General features: G+C 41.8%; 1 protein-coding gene across 1 annotated transcript in view; it reads right to left on the minus strand.

The window, feature by feature from the left end:
- MYO16 (myosin XVI) overlaps positions 1-19,346 on the minus strand; it is a 529,091-nt gene that overhangs the window by 155,305 nt on the left and 354,440 nt on the right. Inside the window, 2 exon segments of the mRNA XM_018056366.1 lie at positions 5,069-5,269; positions 7,250-7,402. Of these exon segments, the coding sequence (XP_017911855.1) occupies positions 5,069-5,269; positions 7,250-7,402 (354 nt within the window).

Consider the following 19,346-nt stretch of genomic DNA (forward strand, 5'->3'; position numbering starts at 1 on the left):
CTCTCAAGACCCTTGACTTAACTACACATGCAAAGACCCTTTTCTAAATCAGATCCCATCTGTAGGCTCCAGGGGTGAGCAGCAGGGCCCGTCCTGTGGGACGGGGACACTCTCACTCTCACCCACCGCACTTCTTGTGTGTTTGGCAACAGAGGGAGGCTGAAACACAGACCCGGCACCGTAGGTAGAGCTACATGAATCGTCAATTGCATAAATCATCAATGGGACACTTACTCAAGATCCCCAAAGAATCACTTCATGCCGAAAAAGCAACAATGATCACAACAAACAATGTTCAGACAAAGACTTGCTGAGTAGACACCAGAGCGGATCAAATACGTGTCGTATCAGTTCAGTTCAGTTGCTCAGTCGTGTCCGACTCTTTGTGACCCCATGGACTGTAGCACGCCAGGCCTCCCTGTCCATCACCAACTGCTGGAGTCTACCCAAACTCATGTCCATTGAGTCAGTGATGCCATCCAACCATCTCATCCTCTGTCGTCCCCGTCTCCTCCTGCCCCCAATCTTTCCCAGCATCAGGGGCTTTTCAAACGAGTCAGCTCGTCGCATCAGGTGGCCAAAGTACTGGAGTTTCAGCTTCAGCATCAGTCCTTCCAATGAACACCCAGGACTGGTCTCCCGTTGTTACAGGACGTGTCATCTATTTGACAGCTATTAATCCTGATCTCTGTTTTCATGAATTTAAGTTTTATTTCAGATTGCTTTACTATCTCTTGATTGATTCTCTTTTCTCACATTAAAGTGTAGGGACTTCAAAATACTATTTCTTTCAAAGTTCAGGAATCACCTTCAAGAAATTCAGCTTTCCTAAGAGACAACAACTTTCGCCAAATCATAATTCTTCCTTCCTCCAAGATTCTTAATTTTGAAAGCCAAATTAGATGCTCTTCCGGGTTTAATGCTTATCCATCATTTAAATCCCCAGAAGTTTAAGAGCAATCCCTAAAACAGGTAACCCTATATACAGTTTAAAATTTGCTAAAACAAATAACAACAATTGAAAGAAAAAAATCCCACACAACTCACAGCTTCTTTAATTCAAATTCATGCTCACTAACGAGACCTTGTTAATATTTCATGTGCAGTCTCTTCCCATTGACTTTAAAATATTTCTGTAACAGAGAGTGGAAAATACATCACGCTCCTATGAGTAATGAAAAATTCAAATGTGTTTAGGGAAGATCTTCAGCTATAATTTAAATAATGTTGCTTAAACATTTCTAAAAGACCTCTGAGCCTCTGCTCCAAATGAGATTCAGAAGCCTGGTCGGGGCTGCTGCAGTTGGATGTGTGGGTCCTGGGGGCGGGCGGCTGGAGTCAGTATCATCACCAGCAGTGATGATCGGCCTTCCTGTGAGATATAGTACGCTTCTACTAACAAAAGTAGGTAAACGAGTCACGGAGGAACAAGTGGTGATGGGAGGGACTCAAGTACATCTGTCTGGGCAAAGAAGAGACGCCCATCAAGCCCACGACCCCCCAAGCCATCGCGGTCTCCCTGGGGATCAACTCGGTCATCAGAGAGCTATTCAGGATTGCTCATCCTACAATCCAAAACAGACCCCTGCCTTCTGACTTTAAGCCAATTAGCTCTTTGTTACAACTTCTGAATTACAAGATGCAGAAATGTGCTGCTTTCCTTGAAAATGCAGTGCCTCAGAACTGAAGTATATGCATCTACATCTGATGATTGGAATGGCATATGGCTTGACATGCTGCCACAAATTACATAGACTCTATGCTTCAACATGTGAATAGTCCTCAGGGAGTCCTTGGGCTAAGACTCATCAGTACATCTCAGTGAAATGAAAGACTTTCATAAAACCACAAAATTGACTCCAATTATGGAAAATCTTGCTTTAAAGTATAAAGGCGCTTTTACAGGAAATTTTGTGATTCCGCAGGGTCTTAGCTATGTGGCAATTAATCAATGGGCTTTCTTTGCTTTGCTTTATTGCTCTCAGAGCTCGGTGACATAATTGTATTCATTCAAACTTTTCATTGCTTTTCCCCAGATTTTCTTAAAACAACTGAAATTTCATTAAGTGCTTGTGTAACACTTTTTGAATGCAAACATAAACTAATTAGCAAGTAAGATATTCTTCCAAAGCTTGGTACCATTTAGTTTAATGCAATTAGCATTTCCTCAACATCTAGTATATCCCCGAGATACAAGACAAACAGACTTACAAGGCAGGTCAGGAGGGTCAGGTGTCTAGTTACTGAAGATGAAACTTTCGGAAAAATAGGTTTTCAACTAAATCCTATGAATTCAATAAATTATTTTTTTAATCATCAAACAATTCATTTATTGATCAAATATATATTGATGTCTTTTACGTGCCAGACACTTTCCCAGGCACTGGGGATATGAAAGAATATAGAAACAAAGGCAGTTGCTTCACAGAACGTCCATCAGCAGAATAATGGATAAAGACGACGTGGTGCCTATGCGCAGTGGAATATCCCTCAGCTGTGGAAAGGATGAAATAACGCCATCTGCAGTATCACGGATGCACCTAGAGGTTAGCACCCTGAGTGAAGTAAGTCAGGGAAAGACAAATATCATACGATGAACTCATTTGCAAAACAGAAAGACAGAGTCACAGACATAGGAAACAAACTCTGGTCATCAAAGCAGAAAAGGGCAGAGGGACAAATTAGGAATTTGGGGTCAGCAGAAAGATAACGCATGAAAGATAAACAACACGGTCCTGCTGTACAGCACAGCGAAGTATACTCAGCACCTTGGAAGAACCTATAATGGAGAAGAATCTGAAAAAGAATATATGTGTGCGTGTATATATAGACACACATAAATATACTTATGTGAAACTGAATCATTTTATTGCACACTTGAAACTGGTTTTTTTCTGACGCAAAAAGTTTTCTTGAAATGAAGTTTCCTAACATTCTAATGGTATTTTATTATGCAAGTATCTTTGCTTCTATGTTCTATAATAAATTTTTAATATAAAGAAAATATAGATCAAAAATCTAAACGCAGGACTAAAAGACTGTCACTGCTATAAAAAGTTTAAAGGCTAAAGCTCTCAAATACAAAGTAGTTAATAATTTCTGGGAATATCCATTCATTACATAAGATCATCCGCTGACTTTTCCTCCCCACATCTGACCCTTCACACTAGAGCTTCTCCCAAGGTGTTCCTGCCTAACCACCCCGTCCAGGCACGCTTCCTATTGACCCCGACCTCTCCTTCCCTCTTGGTTTCCGTGATACTTTCCTTTCCTACTAATATCTTTCTCCCTCTTCTCCACGTTCAACCATCAGATACACATTTTCCAAAATATGACTGTTTCTAAAAACAACCAACCTCCCAGCATCATTTTCAGCATCTCCTGAGGGTTTCCACTCAAAAATCTCCAATTCAAAATATCTAAAACTGAGTTATCTTTCCTTCCAAACTGCCTTCTCCTCTAGCATTTCCCTTCTTATTTGGCCTGTGACCACTTTCCACCAGTCAACAGGGTGAGGCCCTCAGAGTCATTTCCAGTCCAATATTACTATAAGCAAGTTATAGCATAAACATTCGTTCGTTTCTCTTCTCCTTACTTGACCGTGATATATTTGATTCGCTAATGCCTGGGCTGTGGCGTACGGTAGCATCTCAGTAACCACTGGTTGAAATGAGATGAAATACACTAAAAGGGAGAGGATAACTCGGGATCTCACCCCCTAAACGGCTATTTGTACTATAGCCCAATCATGGGGGCCAAGTCTGGAGGCTACAGATTCCCACTATAGATGGGAGCTGGATTGGAGGCCAGGCGGGATGTGTAGGTAAATATGGAAAGATGGATACAGTGGGCCCTTGAGAAGAAGACAGGAAGGCATTTCTAGGTTGAGTGTGAGGGGCTTCATCTGGGGGTATATAGAGAGCTGCAGGGAAACGGTGAGTGGACTGGATAGAGCACCTGCCCAGAGGTTTTGCAGAGGAGAGCTGGGCACACGAGGCTTGGAGGAAGTGACGGCCCACTCGGAGAAGCCTAACACGAGCCTGGCCTCAGGGGTGTGACGGGCTTACACAGATCAGAGTTGGTCTGTGAAGGATCTGAAGCATGAACTGTGCTTTACAAACCCTCAGAGCAACTTTCCTAGGTAGACATGCTTCAGGAAAAGTAAGTTCATACTAACAACTATTGGAAAAGACCCTGATGCTGGGAAAGCTTGAGGGCAACAGGAGAAAGGGACGACAGAGGGGATAACATGGTCGGATGGCATCACCGACTCAGTGGACATGAGTCTGAGCAAACTCCAGAAGATAGTGAAGGACAGGGAGGCCTGGCGTGCTGCAGTTCACGGGATCGCAAAGAGTCGGACACGACTGAGCGACTGAACAACAGCAACTATTTTGAGCGTAAGTAAACCCAGGCGTCCAGCTGGATTTTGAAAATACCCCGACGTTCACAGCAGACCTTCTGTATTAAATCCAGCTCTCTTTTGGTCATATTGTTACAAACCTGGCATGCAAGCTCAGTCACTTAGTCGGGTCTCACTCTCTGCGACCCCAGGGACTGTAGACAAGTCAGTCTGTATAGCCAATCCTGTGTCCATGGGAAAGTATGTAGTTTAGAATTTCCAGCCACAGAAAAGTTGTATTTTTTTCTTTCTGGTACATAGACCTATACGTGTGCCTGCCTGCGAAGTCACTCCAGTCGTGTCTGACTCTTTTCAGCTCCATGGACTGGGTTGCCATTTCTTCCTCCAGGGGATCTTCCCAGTCCAGGGATCAAACTTGAGTCTCCTGCATGTCCTGCGCTGGCAGGTGGATGCTTTACCACTGCGCCCTGTGGGACGTCCCAAGTTACAAATCCGGCAACATCATGCAAAGAATCCTACAGCACGCTTCATCACTCACATTCTGAAGATGCCTAGTCCTCATCAGGCAAAAAGGGAACAGCTTAGGGAAGGGAGAGCTTGTGGGTTGTTGGCCCAGCATCAGTGATCAAAACTCTACGATAGCACGATCTTGAAGGGTTGCCCTTAAGGCCTTCGGCGCATGAGTGCTCAGGCCTGTGAACTCACCCGGCCCGCATAGTGCATAACGGTGAAAGCCGTGCCTTGCTCTCGGAGGGCGAGGTTCCCGTTTCCATCCTTCACAGGGGAGTAGACCGCATTTGTGTTTGAGGATTCCAGTAGACCGTGGAGCTTTTTGGGAAGACTTGGTTCCACTGACCAAATCATTTGACTTTCTTCATCCAATAAAGAGAGAAATCCAGAAGGCTTCTGAAAGTTAAAAAGACAGTTGTTTTTTCCCTTCCGTTCCTCATTCTGCTATTTTCATTATTGTTCACACATACCATTTGCAGCCTCATCGTGTTAATACGATCACTCAAAACAGGAGTTTGTCTTCCAATACACATCTATTTTTGTTCTTCACTGTGTCCCCACCACCACCTAGTAAACCTTTGATGTAATGATGGCCCTCAGCAGTATTTTTTTATCAGGAATTAATAAATAAATAAAACAGTGTGCTTTAATGTCCTGAAAACACAGGCATATATTCTCATCTTAAGAAAAATAGAATTTCCAACCACAGACAAGCTGTATTTTTTCTTTCTGGTATATACACCTATACATGTGCCTGCATGCTAAGTCACTTCAGTCGTGTCTGACTCTTTGCAACTCCAGGGACTGTAGCCTGCCAGGGTCCTCTAAACATGGATTTTCCAGGCAAGAATACTAGAGGGGTTTGCCATGCCCTCCTCCAGGGGATCTTCCTGATGCAGGGATCGAACCTGCGTCTCTCAATTCTCCTGCATTGGTGGGCGGGTTCTTTACCACTAGTGCCACCTGGGAAGCCCACAGACCTACATATTTATGTAAAAATGCAACTTTCACTCTGTATTTGGTATGTCTTTTCGTGGCGCTTTGCAGAGGGATCAAAGAGAAATAACAGCAGAAATATCAACTGTCATTTCCAGTTTGTAATGATGAGGCTTCCACTGAGATAACTGCTCCAAAGAGGACCCCAAGGACGAGAGTAACCAAAGAGACAAATAATTTTGTTCCACTGACCACTGTTTAGCAGCCAAGGACACAGCAGCAAGTGTGGAGGAGTGCAGTGGTACACAAGGCTTTCCACATATGGTCAAGTATATGTTAACTTAAGTATATGTATTGTCAACCCATTTTTACATGAAGAGTTAAAACTATATATTATGTGTGTCATTGTGAGAGGGGGCTTTCTGGAAGAGAAGAACTTCTGTAATTAAAACACAGCACACTGACAAGTTAGTAACAGACAGGAGACCATTTTGCATGTTATTAATAGGAAAATGAATAAATAAAGTAATTTATAAGTACACAGTTAAAAAATAAAGGGTAGAAAGCCATATATTACTCTTTCCAATAGCGAAATGGCATTCATTTTAAACAATGTTCAAGTGTTTTAAAAATATTATTTGAAAATCTGTATAATGCCTTATGTCAGTAGACACAGATTGCTGTTTGTATGACAGATTTTCATTTTTATGATGGTGACACGGAGGCAAAGATTCTTGCTTTATAAGGTACAAACAATAAAGATAAGCATAAACACCCACAGAGGTACTAAGATTATACGGCATGTATGTATACACATCTTTTTCCTGCCAAAGTTTTCCATATTCAGACTTAGAAATTTGGAGATAAACAAGATTTTTAGAATTTATTTTATGATCTTGCTAGTCTGGAAGTGAACGTCATTCAGTTGTGTCTGACTCTTTGCAATCCCATGGACTGTAGCCCGCCAGGCTTCTCTGTCCATGGAGTACTCCCGGCCACAATACTGGAGTGGTTAGCCATTCCTTTCTCCAGGGGATATTCCCAACCCAGGAATGGAACGCAGGTCTCCCTCATTGCAGGCGGATTCTTTACCAGCTGAGCTACCCGGGAAGCCCTGTCAGCCTTAGTACTATTCATAAAATAGTATATTTGTACAATGGGTATTGTAACTATTCCAAAAGGAGTGTTTTAGCGATATAACCACTGCTGAATATTCTTATAACAAAATGATCTGATTATTTCTTGTTCTTTCAATCAACTGGTAATCCTTCAAGCACCCTTTCAGAGAAAGGTTGTACGCTCCTCAACTGACCCTGACTGATTATAAATGAATTAAAAATCATCAAGTCTCTCATAAATTTTCTTGAAAGAAAATTCTCTGTCTCCAGTACTTTGAAATGCATGCATCCTGTAAAGTATCCAATTATATTATATGAATACCTGGAAAAAAAAATCCAAAACTCCAGTCTGGTTACCAAGAGAATAAGCCGTTTCCATGGTAACTCCCTCTTGTACACATTCTGCTTGCTCCTGTAGAAAAAGCACTTCATTGATGTACTGGTGCATCTTCTCGTTGGTCATGTTGACACAGAGCTATTGTGGGGAACAAGAAAACAGTTCACAAGGTGACTCAGCAGGCACGTGCTCCAGCACACGCTTCAGACGGGCCAAGTGCTGACTCAAGGTGGTCAGCGCCAATTAGCGCATCCACTCGGCCCTGAGAAGCCAAGTAGAGAGCTTCACCGGATGTTGTTGACTTCACGTGGTCTGATTATGCAACTGAAAGTGAGTATGTTAAAATGAACAGGAAGTACAATTATAACAGTAACTTACAAATTTGGGGTCTAAAACATACTTCAGTATTTAAAATATATATTTCCAAAATGAAATTATATTTGAGCCCTTGTCAACAAGTGAAGATAAAAAGCTCCATTTTAATGAGAAGGAGGAGCAATTTTTGCCTCCTCATTTCTGTGGTAAAAAACAAAACAAAACAAAACCAGGGTTAAAAATGATGGTCTGGGGCAACTGCCCTGGTTTCCACTAGCGTTTCTTGCACCTCTGCGCCACAGTAAAACATGGTTTCAGTAAATTTGATGATAAGTGAACGTCTGTAGACTGGATAAGCCTCCCTATTGCTTCAAGTACAAAATAAGACCTTCAAAAAAGAATTAACAAGAAAGAGGGAAAATTGCTACTAATATCTCCCTTATTCTCAATTAACTGGTTTGAAATAAAGAAATATTTTTAAAAAGTGTGTCTGTCTGAACATCCCCTGGATTGCCCCAGCCCTGGCTGACACCTGAAGGCAGCAGGTGGACCCTGGTCTGAGGACCCAGGGAGCTGAGCAGCCAGGGGCCTGGAGGGGTCAGTGGGCACTGGGGCCTGGTTCGGGGTATTCAGCTGTGGCCTCACGAGAGGGGCAGAGGGAGGGGCCCACGGCATACGCTCCTGGGCAACTGTGTGCCCAGCCTCATCCTTGTATGTAATTGATTAAACAAGGCTTTTTATAAGCCCCTCCCCAAAGAGATACAAATAAAATAAGAATGATGCCACACTGCTGCTGTCTTGGAAATCATTTTAAAACTGGAATAACCTGAGAGAGAATTTGTCCAGACTTGGAATATCACCTCTTCCTTCTACCACTCCATCCGGGATCTCTGAAATTTCTTGAATTTTCTTCTTTCTCTCTGATTTGGCCAGTAGATAACCAGAGCTTTTTCTCTCTTCCTCTTGATGACTACATCTCATGAGATATATGCAAAGCTGGAAGGGTTTTAAATTTAAAACTGTTTCCTAAATTAACTCACAACTTTGCAGATCAATTCTCTGAATATAAACATATTAAAAATATAGTTGCTTTATTTGAGAATGCACCATATAGAACGAAGTTTCCACTCTTGGTTGTTAAGGCAAAAACATTTTGAATACAGATACAGATCCATAAATCTGCACGAGAGCCGGGAAAGGGAGGCACGGAATTCAGAATTTAAATATCATCTGAAACATATTTCTTTCCTGATACAATCCTGATACAATTGTGAAGTGAAAACCGCTCAGTCATGTCTGACTCTTTGCAACCCCATAGACTATACAGTCCATGGAATCCTCCAGGCCAGTATACTGGAGGGGGTAGCTGTTCCCTTCTCCGGGAGATCTTCCCAACCCAGGGATCAAACCGAGGTCTCCTGCATTGCGGGTGGATTCTTTACCATCTGAGTCACCAGGGAAGCCCAAGAATATTGGAGTGGGGAGCCTATCCCCTCTCCAGCAGATCTTCCTGACCCAGGAAATCAAACCGGGGTCTCCTGCATTGCAGGCGGATTCTTTACCAGCTGAGCCATCAGGGAAGCCCCAATTGTAGCTGATACAGTCTAACACATTCATCCCCGACTTGTCCCATCAAAACTAAGTGATATCAATACATCGAGATCTATGTTTATTTTTCCCATGTGCTATAAATCTCTGGGAATGATTCAGGAAAGACAAATCTTTCTCTGTAAAACTATGCAGCATCTGTCCACAACAGTAGCTCCCCGTGAAAGGAATATTTTTCCTTGTCCCTCTCATTATAATCATAAACGAATAATTCAGAAATTTCTGAAAATTGTTGATAGAGTAAAAGACACAAAAATTAAAAAATACTTCACTTTACTTAAAGAAATAATTCTTTGAGGTGTTCCTCCAAACTAATAAGGCAATAAACTCCTTTTGTCCTGAGATAATTTCTCTACCAAAGATTAATAAATGCTATAAAAGAAATTTCTTCAATTTGAAGTGAAATATTTATAGCAAATGTACCGAAAGTAAATGGCTCCATTATGAAATGAAGCCACTGGAAAAGACTCACTTTGATTAGGTGATATACACAACTGAAATTTTTCAAACTTTCGACATTAAAATATGCATTGAATCATCTAAGACAACGCAAATAGATCCTACATCTCAGCAGTTTGATTTAGAAGCAGTTACAGAAGGTGGGCCTAAATGTTATATATTTGGGGAAATAGATCACCCAAGACTTAAATGGAGAGCTGTGAAAAATAGCATGATGTCCATTATTACAGGAAAAAATAAAAAGAAGTCTGATAAAGGATTCTGAAATAAGCCCAGCAATGGCTGATTCTCTGCTGTAGAAGTGACATCCATATTATATGACACTTATCCTTCCCCTATTGGAGAAGGAAATGGCAACCCACTGCAGTGTTCTTGCCTGGAGAATCCCAGGGACAGAGGAGCCTAGTGGGCCGCCGTCTATGGGGTCGCACAGAGTCAGACACGACTGAAGCGACTTAGCAGCAGCAGCAGCCTTCCCCTCATTTTGAGATGCTCTAGTTAAAAAGACTTAGGTAGATGTAGATTTCTCAAACATTTAATATAATAATTTCATATAAATTATATAATATATGATATCTATTAATTATATAATATGATAGTTCTCTTATCGTTTTGCATTCAGAATAGACTTCAGCTCTGTTATAAAAATTACTTTTGATGACAACTGACTAAATTCTCTTGCTCCTGACTGTTTATAGCTGACTACCTCTATATATATACCTGGCTACAGTGTTTGAACTGACTCAAATGCTTTTATAATAAAAACTAGACATTTTAATTGGTTTTGCTTCCTAACATTTTACTGAACTGAATATGGATTTCAATGAATCGATCCACTGTTTAGAAAGGATGACAATACCAAACATGAATGTGGAGAAAGCCACCGTGGTTAGAAAGAGCTGGAAAAAGGGCTTTTGGTCTTTTTCCCCCTTGCTTTTCTTCCCCCCGCCCAGGAAGGAAAGTCTAAAATAATCTACCAAACTTTGGGTAACAAAAACAAAAGATTCGGCCTGCGCTTCTAAACAGAGGAGGCCAAATGAATGCTCTCCTGGTCAAAATGATTCATAAAACATATAGCTTCTGTCCCGAGTGTTACCATTTCGAAGCTGCAGTGTTGGGTGGGACTCGGTGATAGGGGGTGATCCTTACAGTATATCGGAACTTTTAATTGTACACTGAGTTGTTTGTATTCTGGGGAGAAAAAAAAAAAATTTATTAAAATCCCAAGGAAAACTCCAGTTAGATACGTACTGTGAATAGCCTGTGATTTCTGACTTGCAGCCTTTTTAACAGAATGTGGGCCTGGATTTCTAACAGCAGTGAGCGATGCATTTAAGGAAATCACAGCGAGCACATGGGATTAGAAGTAGACGTTTTTCAAACTCATTTTGAAGTCATGCATACAAACATTTTCACGAGAACAGTTTTCCTTTCCCTATTTTAAACTGCTCATCGCACTCACTGTTTCAGCAAAGGTTAAAATATAAAAAAAGTGCTAACAGCGTGAACTTCAGAACCACCAGGACAGGCAGCTAGGGGGATGGCTGTGGACATAGCGCCCTGAGGCAGGCCCCTTGCTGAAAAGAAAAAAAAAATGCATGTCACTAATGGCATCCGGTCCCATCACTCCATGGGAAATAGACGGGGAAACAGTGGAAACAGGGTCAGACTTTGTTTTTTGGGCTCCAAAATCACTGCAGATGGTGATTGCAGCCATGAAATTAAAAGACGCTTAATCCTTGGAAGGAAAGTTACGACCAACCTAGATAGCATATTCAAAAGCAGAGACATTACTTTGCCAACAAAGGTCCGTCTAGTCAAGGCTATGGTTTTTCCTGTGGTCATGTATGGATGTGAGAGTTGGACTGTGAAGAAAGCTGAGTGCCAAAGAATTGATGCTTTTGAACTGTGGTGTTGGAGAAGACTCTTGAGAGTCCCTTGGACTGCAAGGAGATCCAACCAGTCCATTCTAAAGGAGATCAGCCCTGGGTGTTAACTGGAGGGACTGACGCTAAAGCTGAAACTCCAGTACTCTGGCCACCTCATGCGAAGAGTTGACTCACTGGAAAAGACTCTGATGCTGGGAGGGATTGGGGGCAGGAGGAGAAGGGGACGAGCCAGGATGAGATGGCTGGATGACATCACGGACTCGATGGATGTGAGTCTGAGTGAACTCCGGGAGTTGGTGATGGACAGGGAGGTCTGGCGTGCTGCGATTCATGGGGTCGCAAAGAGTCGGACACGACTGAGCAACTGAACTGAACTGAACTGAACTGAATGGAACAGTGGCCAGAATCAGGACAAGGACCTGCTCGCTCTTGGTTTGTCCTCCCTGAGCTGTCTGTTACGTGTGCATATGCACGCGTGTGTTAAACACCGTCAGAGAAAGACAAAGAAAGATCTGCAAAGGCAAAGTAGCTTATGTATCTAGAAGCATAAATCTGCATCAGTAATTGAGACTATCACTGCCGTCAATGCAAAACAGTCATTATTTTTATTTTTCAACTCTACCCATGGAACTGTGTTTGAGTTTCATTAAAATCCTCCAGTATTCCCTGGAGTAGACGTTAATGTAGGTAAAAGGTGGGTTTTCATAAATGATAGTGAACAATTATTAAGAACTGTTTAATCAGCATGCACCTTCTCTGATTAAAATACATGCTTTGTACATTAGCTGCCATTGTGGGGCGGTTTAATAGTAAAAGCCAGGCACCCTTTGAAAACACTCTTTAGTAACAGGCCATTATTGCTTATCCAGATGGCCCATCATTTGTATTAATGACAAACTTAATTTCTTGAGTAAATTTTCACCAACTGTTCCCCCTTTATTTTTATTACTCAGTGAAATTTATCTGAAGCAAAAATATAATAAAGCGTGACATATGCATCACGGAATTAAAGTGGAGATTAATTAAAGCTGACTCCAGCTGAAGGCAGAGCCCCAGGCGTTAGACGGGGATTCAAAATCCTACCGAACATTGGAATTGACCAGGCGCTTTTGAAACAGGCTGATGTCTGGGTCTGACCCCATACCAATTAAATCAGAGTGGGGCCTGGCATTGATAGATTTTAGAAGTTTTCCGGGTGATTCGAATGTGGAGACAGATGATGGCATACACAGTCCATTAACTGATTTCCACATCAATTTACACACACACACATGCATGACATATATCATACCATTATACCTTAAAGGACATTTGTTTCTGTCCAAAGTGTCCTTTAGTGGGAGTGAGGCTCAAGAGGCAGGGGACATATGTCTACTACGTACAGCTGACTCATTCTGCACAGCAGAGACTCACACAACATGGGGGAGAAACTATTTGTTGTTGATGTTGTTTTAGTTGCTCAGTACCATTCAACTCTTTTGAGACCCTGCGGGCTGTAGCCCACCAGGCTCCCTTGTCCATGGGATTTCCCAGGCAAGAACACCAGAATGGATTGCCATTTCCTTCTCCAGGGGATCTTTCCTACCCAGGGTTCACACCCACGTCTCCTTCATTGGCGGGCAGATTCTTTACTGCTGAGCCGCCAGGGAAGCTCAAAGAAAATATACCCCAAATTAAAATAAATTAAAACAACAACAGCAAAAAATAAAACACCAAAATGTCCTTTAGACATCTGCCTCATGAGACATTTGACCCATCCCATGCCAAAAGGTCCTTGATATTTGCACGCGGGCTCAGTTGCTCAGTCGTGTCTGACTCTTGCAACTCTATGGACTGTAACCCACCAGGCTCCTCCTGCCCATGGGTTTATCCAGGCAAGCATGTTGGAGTGGGTTGCCATGCCCTCCTCCAGGAATCCTCCTGAAGCAGGGATCAAGCCCATGTCTCTTATGTCTCCTGAACCAGCAGGCGGGTTTTTTACCACTAGTGCCACCTGGGCTATCTTCTGGGAAGATTACTGTTTCGTTAAGAAACCAAACACCCTTTCCGTCTCTGATTCTCACTGAGATTTCAAATCAAACTCTGAGTCATAGGTTTTAAGCTAATATAGCTGGAAGTTACTTCACAGGCATGGAGACATTATTTTTATACAGATAACAAAAACACTTTCTCTTCCTTCTGTATTTTAGGGATTCTGTCATTTTTCAACAGGGGCTCAAAAATTAAATTCAAGGGAGGTGGGAGGGGGGTTCAGGGTGGGGAACCCCTGTACACCCGTGGCGGATTCATGGTGATATATGGCAAAACCAATACAATATTGTAAAGTAAAAAATAAATAAATAAATAAAAATTAAAAATAAATTCAACATTTTAATGAGATTAATTCATGCCTATAATCTCCTTTAATGTGAATCGCCAATATTTAGGGGTTGGTCAACAATAAACGTATTAGCTAATTTTCTTGCCATACTCTGCATCACAATCTGCTAATGTCAGATTGAAGCACACGAACACTACTGGAATAAAGGTCTTCTCCAAAGAGTTCTCCTTATCCAGGATTAAACACAAAGCCTAGAGATACGGGCCACAAAGGAGGCTGAGCACTGAAGAACTGAGGTCTTAGAAATGTGGTATTGGAGAAGACTCCTGAGAGTCCCTTGTGCCAGGGGCCGGCGTGAGGAACTCCGCCCATGGCAAAGGTCATGAGGAAGGAGGCTTGGCAGGCGCAAAGGCCTGATCAAGCCTCAGGAAACCCCCTGTTCCCGAGCATCTACCCCCAAAACCAGAGTCTGCCTACTTTACTGTTTCATGCTCTCGCCTACACCTCTGACTTTATGGGGGGCTGTTCCCCACCGGTTCTCTCGGAGAAGGAGTAAATGTGCAGCTCCAGTTAAAATTCCTGGGCGTGACAAGAGTGTTTCAACTTACCTCTGAAGGTTCTCTCTAGCCTGCCTGAGCGGGTTCGTCCGGCCACATGTGATTGTTTACAGCCTCCCAGCCATGAGAGGCACGAGATGCTTTAAAACTTTCTAAATACAGACTCTTTTGAGAAGTTAAAAAATTATTAGTATAGTATGGTGGGTTGACTAGGAATTATATTGGTGAAGGGGTTTTTCATTTATTGTGCCAATAATTACTGCTAATTCCCTGCCCTGGGTGTGACAAGGGTGTTTCAGGTCAAACCTCTCTGCTGGCAGACTAGCTTGTGTGACAACCTCTCAACCATAAACAGCACAGAGAGTTTGGAGTATTTTGAAAGTCTTAATTAGCATAGGGCTTTTCTCATTGTTGAGTCAATGACTGCCACCAGGCCTCCATATCCTTAGGAACCTGGGAATATACTAATCAATGTATTTGGAATATAGTAAAGGAAATATAGTAGTTTTTGATGTTAGCAATACTAGACTTTTTGAGTTAACAAATTTTCTATTTTGTTATAGATCACTGTACTTTGTTATAAATCACTGTGTCCTTGCTATGCAAAAATGTAACTTTATCACTATCTTAAGACTAAATAGATCTTCAGGGGAACATTGGTGAAGGGTTTTCATTTGTTGAGCCAATATTTGCTGCTAAATCTCCATATTCCCTGCCCTTATAATGAATACAACTAGCATATAGGAAAAAAAAGTATTAACCTTTAAGATTAATCATGTTAAACCTTAGGCTAAGTAAGTTCCTTTCTTGATTGTAACTCGCTACACCCTCACCCTATAGGAATGCAACTTTATCTGCTAACTTCAGAGGGTGGCGCCTGGTTTAAGAAAAAACACCCTTGGAAAAAATAAGTTTTTTGGTTATCAGAAAGAAGGATCATAAAATTTCAGCAGGCCTCATAGCCAGAAGATGATGTAAAACCCATAAGACTTTTGTATAATTTTATATGAAGCACCTGATTGTGACAAGGGTCAGGTCTGCAAACCCCCGCGTGACTCTGTATTCATCCTATGTATAACAAAAGGTATATAAACAAACCTAAAAAATAAAGAAATCGGATCAGTTTCTGGAAAGACTGATTCCCCCGTGTCGTTTTCTTCCCTTCTGGCTGAATTCCCATCTGGTACGTGGGTACTCACCAAGCCTACTAACTTTGCCTGGGCTTCTAAGATTGGACCGGGGAGGCCTCAGTGCCTCCTCTCCTTCGGGAGAACAGAAAGACGCCTGTGGCCTACGTAGGTGGTGATTGGTATTCCACGTAAACCAAGTTATTCAGTCTCCTTTTCTCCACTAATTTTCCTACTACACTATCCGTTTCTAATCTCTCTATATATCTGTAATTAAATAAGTTTTTTCCTAGGACGCCTACTCCGTCTCCCCTTTGAATTACCCTGGATCCACCAGGACTGGACCCCGGCACCCTTGGACTGCAAGGAGATCAAACCAGTCCACCCTAAAGGAGATCAGACCTGAATATTCATTGGAAGGACTGATGCTGAAGCTGAAGCTCCAATACTTCGGCCACCTGATGTGAAGAATTGACTCACTGGAAAAGACGTTGATGCTGGGAAAGATTGAGGGCAGGAGGAGAAGAGCGCAATGGAGGATGAGATGGTTGGATGGCATCACTGATTCAATGGACACGAGTTCGATCAAACTCCAGAAGATGGTGAAGGACAGGGAAGCCTGGTGGCTGCAGTTCATGAGGTCACAAAGAATCAGACACGACTTAGTGGCTGGACAATGACAAAGAGATACTGAAAACATCACAGACTTCAGAGCCCTGGCTAAGGTGCCAGAGAAAGAAAGAGAATGGCTCAAAAGTGCCACTCTGGGACCCAGTGGATTTGCATGTGAATTCCCATGTAGCCCCAGGAAGGCTTCTAGATGTCCCTCAGCTTTCTGAGAAGGTGCTGCAAGAGCTCGTGATCATAAGGGAAGAACATCTGAGTTACAAGAATAACTCCAGAAATTGTGGCCACTATTGACTGTTAGCAGAAGGCTAAATGGAACCATGCTTGCAGGCAGCACTCCTGGGGCTTTGGATCTGCAGACTCATTATTGTAAAGCTGAGCTTCTTCCTGGTTAGTTGTCATCAAAAGAACTCAACTGACTCTTACCTAAAGTGACCTGATACATATTTTCAAATACATTAATTCTTCCTATTATATTTTGTAGCACTTCCTTTTAATCACCCTGGCGCAGACACGCCCCAGAGATACTCTGAGTTTAGTTCCAGACCAGGGCAGGAACAGGACTGTGGCAATAGGGCTAATCACATGCATCTTTTGGTTCCCCAGAACCAAACTTCTTGGTGAATGCAGGGGATTCACCGAGACATGTTCCGCATACACCACACTGTGCTCCACTAAGTGTGCAATAGCATTGTGTCTAAAGAAATGTACATAATTAAAAGCTGCTTCACTGCTAAAAGTACGCGGAACAGCGTCTGGGCCTTCAGCAAGTCTCAGCAGTAATACCAACGCTCACCGATCACAGACCGTCGTGACAAATATAATGACAACAAACAAGCACGGCACGGGAGGATTACTGAAGCATGACAGGAAGACATGGACTGGGCGGAAGCTATTGGGAAAATGGCACCAGCAAAGCGCGCTTGATGAAGGGTTGTCCCAAAACTCGAATTTGTAAACGACGCAATGTCTGTGAAGCCAAACGAAACGAAGTGCAATAAAAGGCCTGACTTCACTCTACAGGGAAGAAGGTACACCTGCCCTCGCCAACTCACTCATTTATATTAAACAACTGGATTTGCTGGAAAAACTTCACTATGAAAAAAACAATGGCATATAAAATTTATTAAAAGTTTATTGCCTCTATATTTAATAGAATAAATAAATAAATAATATTGTATCATAAGAGAAATACAAAAAAAAATACACCCATAAGAAGGTAGCAATTAAAGCTTAGGAAATGTATTATAGAATAATAATGAACCTTTAACTCTCAAACAACCTTTGAAACGTTCTGGAGTCAGATGCTGGTTCTGTGCGTTCTTCCTTGAGCTGCTTAAATTCTCTGAACCTTAGTCTCCTTAGCTCTAAAATGGTGATATTGTTTAAGTTAAAAAGTTTTGCGGGGAAAAAATTTCATTAAATGTGCACTTTGCATGCTCAAAATTGCTTTCTTCTGCTTCATTTTTTTTGTTCCCCTCAAAATGTTTTCAAAACTGTTAACCTGAAGACCTCTAACCACACTATTTTTAAACATAGACTACAATATTATTACAAGAAGTACATTACAATAGCGTGTCATTAATTAATCTGCTTGTTTTTCAATAGGAATCGGAATAGAACTATACTAGGGTTCTGATATGTAAAAAAATTAATTTCCTCATTCTATTTTTTTTCTTATATTGTGTTATCAATAGTGTGGTGAGTTCCTGAAAAGATTCCAGAAAATTAGATTCCAGAAAATTAGATAGAGAAAATGTTCTCAGAGCTAGACATTTAATGAATGCATGATTTGGGAATTTAAATATGAAACAAGGTTAGGGTAATTTCTTGTATTCGTAGATCAATTCATTGAGCTGAAAATAGATTATATGGATACCTAACAGTCTATCAGAACATGTGCTATGATTAAATACCACAATGAAGTATCACCCCCCAAGCAGTCAGAATGGCCATAATTTAAAAATCTACAAATGCTGGAGAAGATGTGGAGGAAAAGGCACCCTAAACTAGGTTAGAAACAAGGGCCTACTGTACAGCATCGGGAATTACACTCAATTTCTTGTAATGGCCTATAATGGAAAAGAATCCGAAAGGGGATCTATATATATACATAACTGGATCACTTTGCTGTACACCAGTCAATAAAACACTGCATAAATTAACTATACTTCAATCAAAAAAAATCAGAGGAACAATACATGGGACTTGCCATGCGAGGGGTGAAAACAGAAGCCTTTTCCTCACTAAGGTTTTCCTAGTTCTTCTCCCAAGATATCCACTTAGAATTAGTCCTTCTCACATTTGTGCCCCACCTACCTCACTGTAATACGCATACCTTTCCCAGGGCCTAATGCAGAGTCTGGAACTTGGTACACATACAGAAAACATTTGTTGAATGAATGGACCACAGAGGACTCTGATGCAAATGAGCCAGAAAAAATGGACCCTTCCAGGTTCCGAGAAAACACTTTCTTACAGAGCAGAAACCATAGCACTCTCACTTTTCCCATCTGTAAAATGGAATTATGTACATCAAGAGCAAATGGCTTGAGTTCAACTGATGGGTTCAATTGATGGCTGTTAATATATCCTCTGGGCTTCCTTGGTGGCTCAGATAGTAAAGAATCTGCCTGCAAAGCGGGAGACTGAGGTTCACTCCCTGGGTCGGGAAGATTCCCTGGAGAAGGGAACGGCAACCCACTCCAGTATGCTTGCCTGGAGAATCCCATGGACAGAGGAGCCTGGTGGGCTACGGTCCATGAGCTGGCAAAGAGTTGGACATGACTGAGCGACTAACACTTCCACTTTCTTTCCATATGTCCACTGATTTCTTTCTGTATCATATCTAGGATAGTGATTTCACAACTAGGGATTGCATGGGGTTTTTTAAAGGTTGAGGTTGACAAACTATATAATCTTATTTCATAGAACTTTAGAAGTCCAGGCATTTGGCTTTTTCCAAACCTTTGAACACTTAGCCCAAACCTGAGTTATTCTTCACCAGGACTTTCCAAGAAATCTCCCTCTTTAGAAAAGATTTTGTAAGCAGGGAAATGTTTCAAACCCTTGAAGACTCTTCTGAAATCCACTTAGAGGAAGCCTCACTTGACGACTGGTCAGCTGTCATGATCTTATCCTCCACAACAGAAGCTTTTACTCTGAACGACTGCGTTATCT

This window comes from Capra hircus, chromosome 12, assembly GCF_001704415.2.
Source record: "Capra hircus breed San Clemente chromosome 12, ASM170441v1, whole genome shotgun sequence".
NCBI classification, from domain to species: Eukaryota; Metazoa; Chordata; class Mammalia; order Artiodactyla; family Bovidae; genus Capra; species Capra hircus.